This window comes from Pholcus phalangioides, unplaced genomic scaffold (assembly GCF_987345545.1).
Source record: "Pholcus phalangioides strain wild (caught in Gottingen) unplaced genomic scaffold, Ppha-v1.0 ptg000015l_1, whole genome shotgun sequence".
Classification (NCBI taxonomy): domain Eukaryota; kingdom Metazoa; phylum Arthropoda; class Arachnida; order Araneae; family Pholcidae; genus Pholcus; species Pholcus phalangioides.
Genome location: NW_028301608.1, coordinates 99,585,908 through 99,601,804, shown reverse-complemented (window position 1 = coordinate 99,601,804; position 15,897 = coordinate 99,585,908). Strand labels below are relative to the sequence as shown.

Sequence of the window (15,897 nt, the reverse complement as noted above, 5' to 3'; positions counted from 1 at the left end):
ACCTGACAAGACTTATCAGGCGACGGAAGTTCATAGGGATACCAAGGGCTTTTTTCTTCCAGGCTAAGGTCTGAGACCCACACTCCGACAACAGGCTGTATTCCAAGTGCTATGAATATTTTCACTGCGCTGTTTGTATCTCCGATAGGATTTTCCGAGCTACGGAGCCACCTCTGCGTAACAAGTCGCTCTAAATGACAGTGATTGAAACTACTACTAAATCACACATGCACCTCTTCCACGTTCCTCTGCGGAACTTCTAACGAGGTACATGTTGGAATGTTCGTGTACGTGTTGTAAACCTACCATGAAGTAGGTTTGTTTCTGTGTAATGCGTATGCATCTGTCATCAATTTTTCTATCTATGAGTGAAGTGTAATGATTTAATAATTGTACCGTTGTAGGCCTGTTGCTCTCTGTGGCGAGACTTCTTAACGGGGATATCGGCTCTCAGTGATTGAAATCGAGACAGCCAGGCTCTGTCACACTAAATGATGTAAGCAGTGCCGTCTTAAGGCATGGGCCCACCCGGGCACGGCCCGGGGGCCTCAAGCGAAAAGGGGCCTCACAAAAATGAGATCTGGTTGAAATTTTCGAGAATTTGTTTGCTAGGGCCTCTGAAAAATCAATTGGCCCGGGGGCCCATGATACTCTTAAGACGGCCCTGGATGTAAGCACATTGTCCCAAGGGACTCAGATGTCTCCGGGAAACCAAACCATTTATTGTAGCTTGAACAAAACATATATAAATGTGTAGGTGCATAGGTCATTCATCAGCCAGTAAAGATTGTCACATCCGAAAGCCAGCATTTTTCGGCATTTTATGGGCAGTGGCTCAGAGAGGGCTCCTTCCAGATATTTCAGTGGGTTCATGAACCTTGGATGAGAAAAACAATTAAACGCATTGTTTTTACATTATTGCACACCACGGGCGGAGATACGCCCCACCCCCAGCGTCAAAGGTGGAGTCGACTGATCTAATGTATGTGTGTGATATGAATTGTGTGCTCTTAGCAATAATGTGTGACCGTACTCTTCCCCCAGACTTTCAAGTTTACCTCCGCCTGTGTTGCACACCGAATGTTATTGTCTTATGGGGTCCGTGGGCTTCGTTTTATTGGCACGGAGGGTCCATGTCCTTTATCTCGTTGCCGTGGAACAGCGTTTCCCAAAGTGTGCATCGCGGCTCCTGGGAGGGCATCGCGATGAACTGTCTATATTGATGTTTAGTGCCATGAAGTGGCTCCTTTCGAGACAGTTCTAGAGAGCCTCGGATGAAGGCAAGGGAACAGCGGGTGGCAAAGGTTTGAGAACCACTGCCGTAAGGGGTTCAAGGACCACAAACATTCAAGAACCCCCTGTTTTAGCAATATGTAGGCTGTCGAAAACACGAATTACAAATGTGAATCATTATTGAAAACGAAGAAAGAGATGTGGTCATTTTTCGGATGTTACGCTTTTTTTCGAGTAACTTGGAAAAAAGTAATGATTATAGAGTGTATGAAACTATTTATACACATAGTTGTCGTATACTTAGAAAATTTACTATTATTTCACTACAATTATTTAAAATAAGATCAATATTTCAATTTGTCACCATACTATTCGATTCATCGTCGAATAATATCCGAAGAAATTTTCTACCGTTTCACAAGTGGATTTACGTGTGATGAATAATACGCTGTTACCTCTGAACATCCCCTATTTGAAAATCATACACTAAATACGGATTCATCACCCATCATTCTAGCTATTATCAAACTCTTACTCAAACCAGACAAACAGAATTTTTTTTCCCTTGATGTGTAACCCTGCTTATCAGAGAAAACACCTTTTTTTTCTTTTCAAAATATAAATCATAAGCACGTTTTGGACGACTTAAGAATCTTATCTATGGCACGAATGGCGTCCAACCGTCCATGCTAACCGTGATCTGGAGCGCGTTTTGAGTGTGATGAACGTAAGCAAACACCTCTCCCCATGATCGTAATTTATTAGTTTATGACATCAACATGCGATTGCGGCTTCCCCCGGTGTTATTTTCGCTGACACACAACGTGTCAGCTTCTTGTGTGACTTTCGACAACATGCTCTTTATATGCACGTGATAATCTACGGGTAATTAAAGGTACTCGTGCCTTATCCGTGTCATACAGGGACCATCGTCCAAACTAAGAACAACGACAACGAATCCACAACAGGTACAGTGATACTATATGTGATTTTATTTCATTTCCCCCCCCCCCTCCCCCAAGATTTGAAAATTCTAATTGAATCATTTAACAAAATCCGCACTTAAATATTTTTGTCCCCGAAACTCAAAACTAAAATGCGTATTTAACGCAATTGAAAAGCTTAAGAAGAGTGTCTTCTAGCCATCTATCGGCACTTTGTCTTGCTTAATGATATCCGATGCTTTTTCGGCGATCGTCATGGTCGGAACGTTCGTATTACTACTAGGCATCTTCGGCATGATGGATGCATCAATCACTCGTAGCCCTTTGAGACGCTTCACTGTAGGAGAAAAAAATATGTAAAAATTACTTTATAATATGTTTTTTTTACTAATTTATTAAAAGATGGTGATACTACTAGTACTACTCAACCGTACATGCACTTCGTACTAGGGCCGTCTTGAGAGCGTCATGGGCTCCCCCCAATCACGGGACGAGTGATTTTTCTGAAGCCCCTTTGCCCCCCCCCCCTTTTTTTTCAGCATTTATGCAAAGTCACCCCTGCAGGTGCAAAGTAGCTCCGGATTACGGTACATTTTGTTTTCAAAGGAATGCGTTTACCTAAGTTGCGCGTCTACGACTGTCGTAGGATCACGGATGCGACCCATTTTAGCCGTGCCAACAGGATGATGGAACGAAATCACTATGGACCTGGCGTAGCATTCGAGGGCCAATTCTTTTATTGTCTTCATACTGTTCGCATTCGGGTGGTAAAGTCTTTAGAGGCTTAGATCCCAGACTTTGCATAGTTGCACTTCTGGATTCGTTCAGGCAGACTTTCAAACCTGAACTTTGAAGGTAAAATATTAAATTTATGCTTTTACCAGCCAGCATTTTGTATAAAAAGCCACGGAAAATACTAGCCAGCTATACTACGTATTGACCATCTCTGGGATCGTCAAAATAGTTGGGATCAATCGCGGGAACTTCGTAAGGGTCTGTGGATGGAAGTTTGATGAATCGTCGGAAGAGTGATTTGCGAAATGCATGAGTGAAGCATTTTATTTTCGTATGAACATAAACATTTACTGTATACCTAGAAAAATTAATGAAAATAACAGAATACCAACGTAGATGTACAAAAAAGAAAAATTATTACTTGTATATAGCCGCACAGTTTAAACCAGAGGTTCTGAACCTACGGATCCTGACCATGAAACTAGTCCTCCCCTCACGTGTAAAGCTGATGGGGCTCCAGCCCGGAACTTCGAGATAAATCTCATTGTTTTTGTTCTTTTACACTATAAATTCACTATAGTCAAAAATCTCGACCTAGGAGCCCGGATCAAAGATGTGAGGACCATGATCGTGACCTAAACTTGATCGTGGTTGCAGGGGCTCCTGAGACTGGTTGTACAATTCCACCCACAGACCTTTTATAAATGCGCTTATTACGCCACTGGTTTCATTATTTTCGAAAGCCAAATGGGATCAATGGCTTGAGAAGTTGATCCTGTTGTTTAATTTTGGGTAGCGGTCAAAAATGGTTGAGGAAACCTTGATTTAAGCGTTACCTCTGGTTTGAGTAACATCTTCGGCTGTAAGCCTGGTCCGTGTTTCGAGATCTCAAAGAAGTATAGCTGGTGGACAGGTATTTTTTCCGGTGATTGATATCCATCGCTCCGGAGAAATGCCAAACCGACATTACTTGGTGGATTCAAAAGAGGGGGGGGGGGGAGGAACCTAAGTGTTTTGAAAAGTTAAATACCCAACCTATTGATAGATTGATGAACAATGAATTCATCTTATCTTCGTATTCAATTCTTATAGCAGTAAAAATGATAAAAAATTGTTTTTCGTTTCTATGTGCTGCCAACGTGTAGAGAGATCATGTTAATGCCTACATTATTGCAGTAGTATTTCATGTAGATACCTTGCATAAAATATATCAATAAGCGTTTTGAATATAACGTGTCATATGGATAGGAAATTTTATTTGGAAATATTATGATTGTGTTACCTGTTCGGTTTTGTATGTACTGATTGTTAAAATCTGGTTCAGACACTCTGCCTAAATTCTTCGAGGCATTGTCATTTACTTCGAAGCCCATCACGCTACCAATATGGTCGTGGAAGTTCTTTCCGACGGGTAAATCGGCAACTATAAGAATCTATAAAGAAATTTACAAAATTAAATATGTTCAATGAGTTTTTTTTTTTACAACCTAGAAACACATCAATGCGAGATCAAATTTTTATCTCTCTGAAATTAGATTAAAAAGATTTTCCTTATATATATATATATATACAAAATGTTAAATTTTAAGAGCGCCATCTGTTGTCGTATTCTTCATTTTTAGTTTCGTTTTTCCTCCTGACAACGTTTGCCATAGATTTTTAGTTCGTTTCTGATATGTGAGACTAATTATCGAAAAATTTTAATTTTTAAAAAAAATTATGGATCAGCAACATAGCTAGTGAAATCAGAGTTAACTTACGTTCATCTCAGGTATTCCTTGGGACCGATCCCAGAGAGCATGAGCAGTTGAGCTTTGGTCAGCAGAACTGACCTTTCAAAAATGACCTCATAAGCGGCGTGACGTTAAAAGGGGTTGATGTTAACCGAGTTCTTGGCGTATAATGTCTGTGTGTTGAAAACAGGTAAAATTGTTTGCGGTGAAACTAGAGCTTATAACGCCTTCTTATAATGTCCACTAAAATTGAGCTCTCTCTCTCTCTAATTGTAATTACTTAATGCGATTGGAAATTTAAATTTTATGTCTAAATTAAAATAACATTGGATTTGTATATAATTGATTCAAAGGTTTGTAGTTCTTGGTTTTGTTCAATAATAAACAAGCACTACAGTGACAACAAACAAGTCGAGTCATATTGACCCCGAACGTTACAACTGTAGGGTAAATGTGAACATTACAGCAGGGCTAATTCATTGTACTAAAAAAATTTTGGAAAAAAAATTATTTATTTAAGGCTATAATTAGAACTAAAATGACCTTATAAAAATTTACATGATAATTATTTCATTTTATCATAATGTAGTAGATGGTCTTTTTTTTTTTAAATTGCCCAATTGCAAACATTAGGGGCCTTCAAGTATTGCGTCAGCAGATTTTTAGCCATTTTGACCCCCGCTCCGTCAGAAAAATTTCAACTATGCCCCTACCTCCTAATGCATATTGGGATCGGAGACATGGGGGGGGGGATCGGAAGCTCGTGCCCTCGTCCCGTCTCGACTCGGTAAGTAAAAATTGATTTTTTGATGCAAAAAATATTTAAAAAAAAAGTTCTTAGGATATTATCTTTATATGTTGTTATAGTCAATTTCTGTTAATTTTAATATTCGAAGGCTAAGAACATAAAATTTCTTTTTTAAGAAATTCATTGCGACCCACCTCCTAAACCAGAGGCCTTCAACCTTTTTCTACTCGCGAGCACTGCTTGTGCCTATCATCAAAAGAAGAGCACCCTGATGGCAAGTTTGGCATATGAATGCATGAAATCAGGGTGATTTCAATCCTTGAATGCAATTTGTACAAGGTGTTTAATTGAAAAGTTGATCAAGTGCTCGGGAGCACGAAATCGGATACGAGCATCGAGCACTCTGGGTGTTTCAGGGAGCAACGTGGTGCTCGCGAGCAACGGGTTGAAGATGCTTGCTCTATGCCCTAACCCATATCCCCTAAACCTATGATCCACTGACCAAATGTGGCTTTTAGGGATATCTGCAGCGGCCCGCCTCCTCAAACCTAATAATGTAGAAATTAACTAAATGGCACGATTCCAGAGCATTTAAGCGGCCTGTGGCACATTTTCAGATCACTCAAGTAGGCTCGTGGCACATTCACAGATCACATAAGTAAATCGCGACACAGTTCCAGAACACTTAAGTGGTCCGTGGCACATTTAGAGATCTCCTAAGTGGCATGTGGCACAGTTTTCGAGTACTTAAGCGGCTCGTATTACAGTTCTACATCACTCAAGTTACCCGCTGCACATTCCCAGATTACTTAAGTGATCCGCGGCATAATTACGGATCACTTGAGTGACGCGTGACATAGTTCTAGTGCACTCAAGCGGCCCGCAACGCTTTCCTAGAACACTTGAGCGGCCTGGACACCGTTCCAGATCACTTGAAGGCACCACGGAACATTTAGTGATCACTAAAGTGGCTCTGTAGAGAACTGATCAATAGGAAGAATGTTAGTTCAGGTGGCCACAAACTAGCGAAAGACTTTTGTCACTTTTGGCACACCGAATAAGATGCCATTAAGAATATTTCATATTTTTATAAAGGGTGGTTGATGACTTAAGCATCATTCAACCCCCCCCCCATCCCCCCCGTCATCAGAAGTCAGCAGACCCGAAAATCCCATCGATGGTGACGTAATACTTGAATGACCGCATAGAGTGGTGCTTGGTTTTGAAGAGGAAGCTTAAGCCCAGTCGTCCACTGGAAGCTACTAGGAGCGAAAACAAGTCGCGTGTCTGCGCAAGACTAATATATCGGTCTTGCGCATATACGCGACTGTTCCGCGACTTGTTTTCGCTCCTAGTAGCTTCCAGTGGACGACCGGCCTTATTAGTGTTGACGGGGAAGCTGTATGCTTCTCGTAAGGAACGGAGCGGCCTCCGGACCTGCCCTTTTTGATCCAGATTAGTTTTTCCTGAAGTGGGCTATATCGCTACTTCGGGATTGATGAAATAATCCGGATTAAAGGCGGTATGGGTAGTATGGGCTGTTTTGAATTGGGGGCGATGAGAATAAAAATTTGAAGAAGGAGGTGGGAAAAAAATGTTGAGAAAACTCTGATACAGACGAACAAGACATCCATCTTAACCGTTGATTATTTTGAAAACTAAAGCTTGGTTCTGCGTGATTTCTGTATTCATCGAAACAACTTTTTTTTTACACTATGATAAGATTTAAAACTCGAATCATCCAAAAAATGTCACTTTCTCTTTCAGTTAAACCCTTCAATTTCCGAAATTTTCGGAAATATATGAGGAAAATTTACTCTTTTTTCGAGGCTTTTTTTAAAATTTACTTTGTAAGTTTGTGTTTAAAACTGTCATTTCTGAAAAATTCACTCTTTTTAATGAAGATTTAGTGAAAAAGTTATGTGATATTTTTTTGTGAGAATTGAGTAAAAAAAAATAAATATCCCATCTTGTGCAATTCTTCACACGTCAGTTTCTGAAATTTTAGCCCTCAGTTGATTAAAAAGTAAATGAAGTGTGAATTTTTTTTTAAGGTTTCGGTTATGAATACAATCGTGGTAAAAAGACCCATACAACCTAAACTGCCGTAAAAATATACAAAAAAACACCATTTTTAAATCTATTGAGATTTAGTGAGGGAGAAAGAAATCAATTTTAGAAGATCAAGCCGTCCGTAACGAACTGAATCCAAGTCCATCATCTTCACCGGGGTCGCGATAGTGTTTTGGTAAGTAACGTATTATTACGAAAATCTTCAATGAATTTCGATAAAAATGACTTGCATATTTGATTCAATAACCTAATAGTTTGTACATAAATATATCCCATCGTAATGGTGAAATTTCTTGAGTAAAAACCTCACAAGCGTGACATAAACTGCAGTATTAGCAAGTGTTGTTGACAGCACGTCGTCAAATGATCAGGTAATTTGTGATTTTTCAGAACTATTCATAAACGAGAATTCTGACGAAGATTTTGAGGTTCAACTATAAGGTTTTAAAAAAATCCTTTATATGTTTGTAGTTTGCAATTTCAAACGAGAAATGGTTGAGATATATGGATTAGCTGTTGCTAAAGGATACACGAAATTTGTTTCCGATAAAAGCAGAGATTCGAATGAAATTGTACAAAATCCATACTCGCGATACACACAGCATGGGCGTAAACTTGTATCAGGCCCATGGGCAAGAGTTACTCTCTTCTCCGATATATTTTCCACCATCTCCATAAAAATTTGGGTTTTGAACCCTCCGATAAATCCAATAAATTTATGCCTTTGTGATGTAGGGGCAGGGGGTGTCATTGGTTATCTTTGTGTTCGACCAATGAGTAAGCGCTTATTGAAAAACCATAATCTGGATGATCTAAATACATTTTTATGTCACGCCAAATCGAATCTTACCGAAACGAATATTTGTGTGTGTTTATAGATGGGAAAAATATTTTTTTCTGATTTCATTGATTTTTTTTTATGTCCGGTTTTGCGGCTGCAAGTAAGCAATAGAAATGTATTATGTGACACTCGGATGAAACGTATATTAAGCTCACCCCACCCCTTCCGTAGTTTTAAACGAGCAAATGCAACCGGTGATCTTATTGGTTGAATTTTTCGAGTTTTATCAAAGCGCTTTTACAAAACTTGAAAAATACAATCTATCAGCTGATCGTTTACATTCAAGCAAATGCAGTTTATTGATTGTATTTTTCAAGTTTTATAAGAGCACTTTCACAAAACTTTTAGAGTATAATGCCGGCCTTAGGCTGGGATCACACTAGAAAAGTTTTTTTTTTATAAAACTTGAAAAATGCAACCAATAAGCGTATCGGTTACATTTGAGCGAAGGTTACCAATAGGCTTATTGGTTTTTTTTGTTTTGCAAAAGATGTTTTATCAAACTTTTATAGTGGAATCCCGACCTTAGGGCCATTCAAGTATTACGTAAGCAGATTTTCAGCCATTTTTGACCCCCCCCCCTCGTCAGCAAAACACTGACCACTCCCTCCCCCCTGTCAGCAAAATTTCGTCAGCAGCTTAGAATATTTCATATCTTCAAAAAGGGGGGGTTGATGACGTAAGCAACCTTCAAACCCCCCCCCGTCAGCAAATCCGAAACCCCTCGATGCTAGCGTAATATTTGAATGATCCCTTATGTATAAATAGAACAACCTAAGAACATTCCCTGGATGTGATCAGCTCTAATCTTGAGAATTATCGAACAAGAACGAAAGTGATAGAAAATTTATAGTTGTATCCCAGGTGATTGTCATCGCCGTTTAAAGCAAGGTTCATCAACATTTTTCTCTATGGGAATCGACTGTGACGACCAATTATTGACGTTATAGCCGTGCTGTCGTTACAACCGAGGTCGTTATATCCGTGTCTGATTGTTTATTTAGTTGTGCGGTTCAAGGTTCGAATAAAATACGTCCTTTTAACACGTGTGATCATCGAGAGTGAGAGAAAAAAAAAGTTTCGTGGTGAAAAGTCGTATAAAATCTTTACGTGCAACTAGAGTAAAAAAAAATCAAGACAATGATCATTGTGTATTATGTCGAGAACTGATGTTGAAAACTTGTCCGTATCCACGCATTACGCCACTGTTCGTAACAGGAAACAGCTGTCCATCCACAGCAAAAAAAACTTCCTTATACCAAGGAAAAGAAAAACAAAAGCTTTTATAGTAAACTTCCAATAGAAAAATATATAAACAAAACAAGTTTTTTTCTTTCTATAAAATACATTACAAACAAAGTTGATCATCACGAAATGAAATTTTCTATACGCTACCTGGATGAACGACAGGAGAAGAAAGAAAATTAAATCAATTGTACACATGCGATCTGCATACGCTATACGCCAGTGATAGTGACGAGTCAAAGCGACAGATTTGTCTTCGCTTGTCGCTTAATGACGTGTTTTGTCTCTTGACACGTGAATCATGAATTAAAAATAATCACAATTTTGCATAATTCAACGTTTTTCAAGATGGCAGGTGAGTAATCACGTGTCACTTTTATGAATGGCGTTTGTTTTTTGTTTTTTTGTGGGGTACATAGTAGTTGACATCTAACATAGTCCATGAGACTAAAATTTATATTAAATCATGCCTCACATGTATGATGATTGAGGATGATTATTCTCCAACGTGTGATCGAATAGGGTTCGATACCCTGTTGACAGTGCGTGTCTAATCAGCTCTAATGCATGCGTGAAAATGTTAATCGTGGATTGACCATCGATAGTTACTTTGAATATGGATATATGAACACCTAGTATATCCAATTTCGATTTCCTAGGTTCTCGAGTTTTCATTTTGGTATATCTGATCATGCTTGTTTTTCATTACAGGTGCTGTGTGAATATACACGTCTCATTGTAAATGGCTACTAGAAGGGTTATGGAAGGTTCTCTCAAGATGATGTCCGCTGCGACGGATGGTGAGACATTGATTATTTTAAATATATTTCTACCTTGTTATAAACACTCATAGTGCTTTTTTGGCCTCGTGCATACTGTATAGCAGCCTTGCGAGTATCTAGGTGCTCTCTAAAAGCACCCAAGAATTCTCGATGCTTATGCATGATTCGGCTCTGTGATGGACTTTTCTACACAGGCTGTCCTAAATTGTTTGCACAGCGAATATCTCTGCATCCGTTGACTTTGGAAACATGCATCCAATTGCAAAAAATTTTCAAATGACGTGCGGCTATTCAAAATTTTTTGTATGCAACCCATTGGAAAGTCATGAAAAGTAAGGGAAATTAACTTTTTATGAACAACCCGTGTGTGCTAAAACTATCAATTAGGGGAAATGTAAATGTGGCTCTGAAAAGTCATTTATAAAAAATTTCATATTTTAAATGCAATATATACTAGTGAAGATATTTGACTTCGAAGTTTTCAGCATTTATCGACAATGACTGAGGGTGTGGTTCACAAATTGCGAAACATAAATTCAAAGTTGTAAAAATTCTGCACTTGTCAATTAATTGTCAAAATGAGATTGTTATTTATTGCGAGTAAAAACAATGAAATGGTTGAGTTCAGTCCTATTAGTATGCAGTGTCTATTCCGGCAACTGTCGAGCAATGAAAACTTACCAACACAGTGATAAGTTGCCGAAACATTCATTTTTATATATATATCTGATATCTCGATAAATATTGCATTTAAAAATACGAATTTTTGCAAATTAATTTTCAGAGCAGAATGTACTTTGCAAATAGTTGAAAGTTTTAGCACATGAGAACTGTATAAAACGTTAATTTTTTTTATGTATACGACCTCTAAAAATGTTTTGAAGTGTTGAGTAACTGCACGTTATTCGAAAACTTTTTGTAATTATGTTTATAAAGTCAGCGGTTGCAGACATATCCGCTGTGAAAACAATTTGACACATCTTGTATAGTCGCCCTAATGTTGATTTGAATTTGAGCTTATGTAAGAGTTGCAACCAAGGTGCTCTTCTGAATGGTATTTGTGTTTCCCAAAGTGTGTGGTCGCGAGATTTTCTTGTTCGAACGTTTTCATTTTGGAGAATTTTATTTTCATATTTGCATTTTTCGCAACGGAAGTAAAAATACGTCAAAATTATTGGTTACGTTCACTCAAGTTTTCATTCAAGTTTTATAAAAGAACATTTATTATAGTGTAATCCCGGCCTAACCCAGCTGAACGGCTACTTACGACACGTATCTGAGGCCAGGATTACACTATAAACGTTTGATCAATGGTCTTTTAGAAAACTTGAAAAAAAAAACAACCGATAAGCCTATTGAATACATTTGCTCGAATGTAACGGATACGCTTATTTGTTGCTAACCCTGCAAGCCGTTTTTTATTTCGGTTATTTTTCCGGTTTCTATGAATTTTTAAAGTTTCTACAGACTTTTTGTGCACCCTGTACGAATTTGTAAAGGGAAAAATGTTTACATTTTTTAGTTTATGAGCAATTAATAACACTGGTGTGCTGTTTACGAAGCTGTTTTGATGGAGAAGTGACGTTATTGGTAATACCGGGGAGGGGTGCTTGGTTAAAAATATTGTACCCCGGGTAATCGTGTTAATACGAAATACATACTGTAGTTGAAGGGGAGAGAAATAATTTTGTATAATAAAGTATGGGGTGTCTGCAGCACCTCCTAGAGATAGCCCTCTGCATGGTTTGCCATGAACATCATTCAGACTACCTAGCAAGTTTACCACATCTTGGAATTCTAGCATCCTATTTCGTTTCTTATTTTGGCGTAGAGTCATCCTGATTGGCTCACAATTTTTTTCCTGAATTTTTACTGAGGGAAAATGGAGTGCTTACTGACGTCATAAGCAGAAGGCCGCCTATCTCTAGGAGGTGCTGGTCTGTGCCACAACCATGAGAGTGTTATGAATATTCAAAATGTATCAAATCAACTAAAATTATTCATTCCCTGTGAAAGAACCCGAGAATATTTTTGCTCTTTGCCCTGCTTTTGTAATGGAGACCCCGAGTTGGGTTATTAAGTTATCCACTCCGCACCATTACGATGCGCAAGATACGCATTTCGTTCCAACTTGCGGCTCTGTTAATGACACCGTTCGCATGATTCAAAGCTAAAAAGCATGTGGGTGAAAAATTGAATTTTCTGGCCGAAACTGATATTTGGAAAGAAAAGTGATTTGCCTCCTCCGGGATTCGAACCTGGGTCCCCTTGCATGCCGGGCAAGTGCGCTAACCAATACACCATACACACACTTTTCAATTACTTCTAACACGCATTAGTAGCGGGAAGCGCTGAGTGGAATCATATCAGCCTTCCTTAACTACAGTAATTTTCGTCCCAGTTGGCGTTTTTGTATGAAGAGATGGTATTTAAAGGAAAAAATACCATATCTTTTTTTTCAAACAGGCGGGTAGTTTGAAATTTCATAATAAAACTGTTCTGCCAAATATCGAAAAAATAATTACATTTCGATCGCCATTGATTACGGAAATTAGAGCACGTTAACAAAGAATGAAGAATGTCCTGGAAACCGGGACACGTGGTCACGCTATCTATGGTGGTTCTTCGACAAAATTGTCAAAGGAGTCACGCTTCGAAAAGTTTGGGAACCTATGGTAGATGATGCTGGCATTTGGAAAAAAAATGGAGTTCCCCCGTTATAGAGCTTTTCATAGTTTTCGGTCACGATTGTGAAATCAATTCGTTCACACACTCAAGGAACTATTCTAATGGAAAACAAGTTTTTATTTTTTTTTAATATTTCAATATCTGTCATATAACCTGTTTTCATTGGGGAGGGGGGGGAGTGGAAATCACTTGAAATGAAGTGTTAGTGGAAAAACTTGTCCTGTGAGACAGTGTCTTGCCCTATATTAGTTTTCATTGTGTGAAAAAACCACGGCCACAGATTTCGTAAGGGTCCGGAATGGTCAATTTTTATGGCGCATAAACAAAATGGGGGCAGATTGAGAGAGTGTTTAACTTTTTTCGGCAAATATTCAAATTTATTTTCATCTCAAATAGATTTTTTTTTAGACTTAATGTTGATATCTGATCAAATTTATTTCGTATATATAAATTATTATTCAAACAAGTTCCTACTTGAAAAACAATGACACTCTTTTTGTTTTAGCAATAATGCTTTTATGCGAGTCATTTTGATGCCTCATCTCGGGTTTTCAACCTTTCAGGCATTGCGGGCCAAATTAAACTTAACTCCACCAAGCCCGTGGCCACCAATTCATACCATGGTATTCTTAGTTATTAAACAGGGTTCTCCAAATTTATTGGACATTTTTATTTACTCTGAATTTCTTTCATTAAATATGAACTTTATTCATTCTTAATTCTTTTTAATTTATCTTTTTATTAAATCTGAAATTTGTCCCGATAATCCTGAAATCGTTTTTTTTCATTAATTTAAAATTTTCATTAATTATGAAATCATTTCTTTCAAAAATCCTTCATGAATTGAAGTAAAATCCCTCTTAACGGAACCCCCCCCCCCTCATATGCTGTCACACCTCTTTTACGGACAAATAATAATTTCCCCTTGTAAAATAAAAATATGCATTTCCAATCCCTCGTTAACGGTAATCCCTTTTATGTGGGGGGGGGGGGGCGGCGAATTTTTTTGCGAACCCGCGTTGTCTTCGATTGGTTAAGAACCCGAATTTCAACTTTTTTTAGCTTGAAATTCGGGGTTTTAACCAGTCAGAGACGAGGCGGGTTTCCAGAATCGGAAATACGGATGCACTATGTTCTCACCCTAAAGCTGCGAACATAGTGCACGCTGGTTTCTGATTTCGCAAATCCGCACCGTTACGGATTGGTTAAAAACTTGAATTTCAGGTTCTTTAACCAATCCGTAACGGTGGGGACTTGCAGAATAGGAAGCCAGCGTTCACTATGTTCGCACCCTTACTCTTGACAACTCTGAAATTACTCTTAATGATTCTAAAATTGTTCTGAATAATTTTGAAATCATTTCTATCAGTAAATTCTGCAATCATTTCTTTCAGTAATTCTACAATTACTTCTTTCAGTCATTCTGCAACTATTTCAGTAATTCTACAACTATTTTTTCATTAATTATAAATTTTCATTATGAAATTTTTTCATTAATAAATTTTCATTATGAAATTTTTTCATTAATAAATTTTCATTATGAAATTTTTTCATTAATAAATTTTCATTATGAAATTTTTTCATTAATAAATTTTCATTATGAAATTTTTTCATTAATAAATTTTCATTATGAAATTTTTTCATTAATAAATTTTCATTATGAAATTTTTTCATTAATAAATTTTCATTATGAAATTTTTTCATTAATAAATTTTCATTATGAAATTTTTTCATTAATAAATTTTCATTATGAAATTTTTTCATTAATAAATTTTCATTATGAAATTATTTTTTCAATAATTCTAAAATTATTTCTTTTATTAAGGTGTCTTTCAGCATTTCTATAAATTCTGCAATTATTTTACAGAAATTTAAAAGGGTACCTTTTGGATGCCAAATTTGACCTCTCCATGTGTTTCACAATTCTAAGTACAGTAGTATAGGTTTCAGTAGTCTGGAGGCTTTTTTCTGGAATTTAAATCGTTTTTCTATGTAAAGTGGCTATTTTCTAAAAATGGTCGAAGGGCCACAACAAAAAGCTTGGAGTGCCACAGGTTGAAGACCCCTGCCTTATCTGATTAATATAATAACTCAGTTCTGAAAAGTGTGCCGCGGCACCTAAGGATACCATGAGAATGGTAAAGGGTGTCACCAGAAATTTCATGGATACGCTCATAATTATCGCCTAGACGTCTAATACAGATTATTCAAATTTATCGCCAGCAGTTTGTACGCGAAAGGATTAATATGAATATATTAATGCTATTGTAAAAGTCAAAGTTGTATCCATGCTTGAGATAATGTTGTGCATTTGATAGTTCGAAATAAAATCGACAGTTTGCTCTTCATCAAGGTCAGTTTCAGGTAATTTCAGAAAATATCCTTGAAACCTGAATGTTGAGAAAAAACCGATTTCGTGTTTTTTTTATTGCGATTAAAATGAAGGGAGAAGAACAAAGGGAATTATTCACACGTAAAAGCTTTTTCTTTTCTCATTGAATAAACATTACGCTCTTACATTAGTGACGCTCGTGACTGTGAAGGCCGTTTAATGTCTTTTTTTTTTTTGTAATTCATTCATACACGAAAAAAACATTAGATTTTTTTGAAACTATAAATCGGGCAAGAAAAACACTTAAACCGAGTCGGACTTAAAACGTCGTTCTCTAAAACACAGAAAATTTTTTTCCTCTAACAGTGGTGTAATGATGATTTCAAAATAATCGAACAAAATTTTTTATCCTTATTCGTCGAAAACTTTTTCTCGTTATTCATGACATTATGTAAAATGATATTAAGTTATTCTGAAAGTTCTATTTTTTTCGTGTTTTTTCAAGCAAAGAATTGCATTTTACCTTTGTCCTTGGAATATCTT

At 37.3% G+C, this 15,897-nt stretch overlaps 1 protein-coding gene across 2 annotated transcripts in view; it reads left to right on the top strand.

Moving 5' to 3' along the window:
* Positions 1 to 7,551: 7,551 nt before the first annotated feature.
* Positions 7,552 to 15,897, top strand: part of LOC149077182 (solute carrier family 35 member G1-like) — a 38,741-nt gene continuing 30,395 nt past the window's right edge. The window contains exons 1-2 of one of the 2 annotated variants that reach the window (XM_089244919.1): positions 7,552 to 7,641; positions 10,264 to 10,352. In XM_089244919.1, the coding sequence (XP_089101045.1) occupies positions 10,295 to 10,352 (58 nt within the window). In that variant the 5' untranslated portion in view covers positions 7,552 to 7,641; positions 10,264 to 10,294. Of the gene's footprint in view, positions 7,838 to 10,263; positions 10,353 to 15,897 lie in introns of both variants that reach the window. The other variant, XM_089244920.1, reaches the window with a different exon arrangement.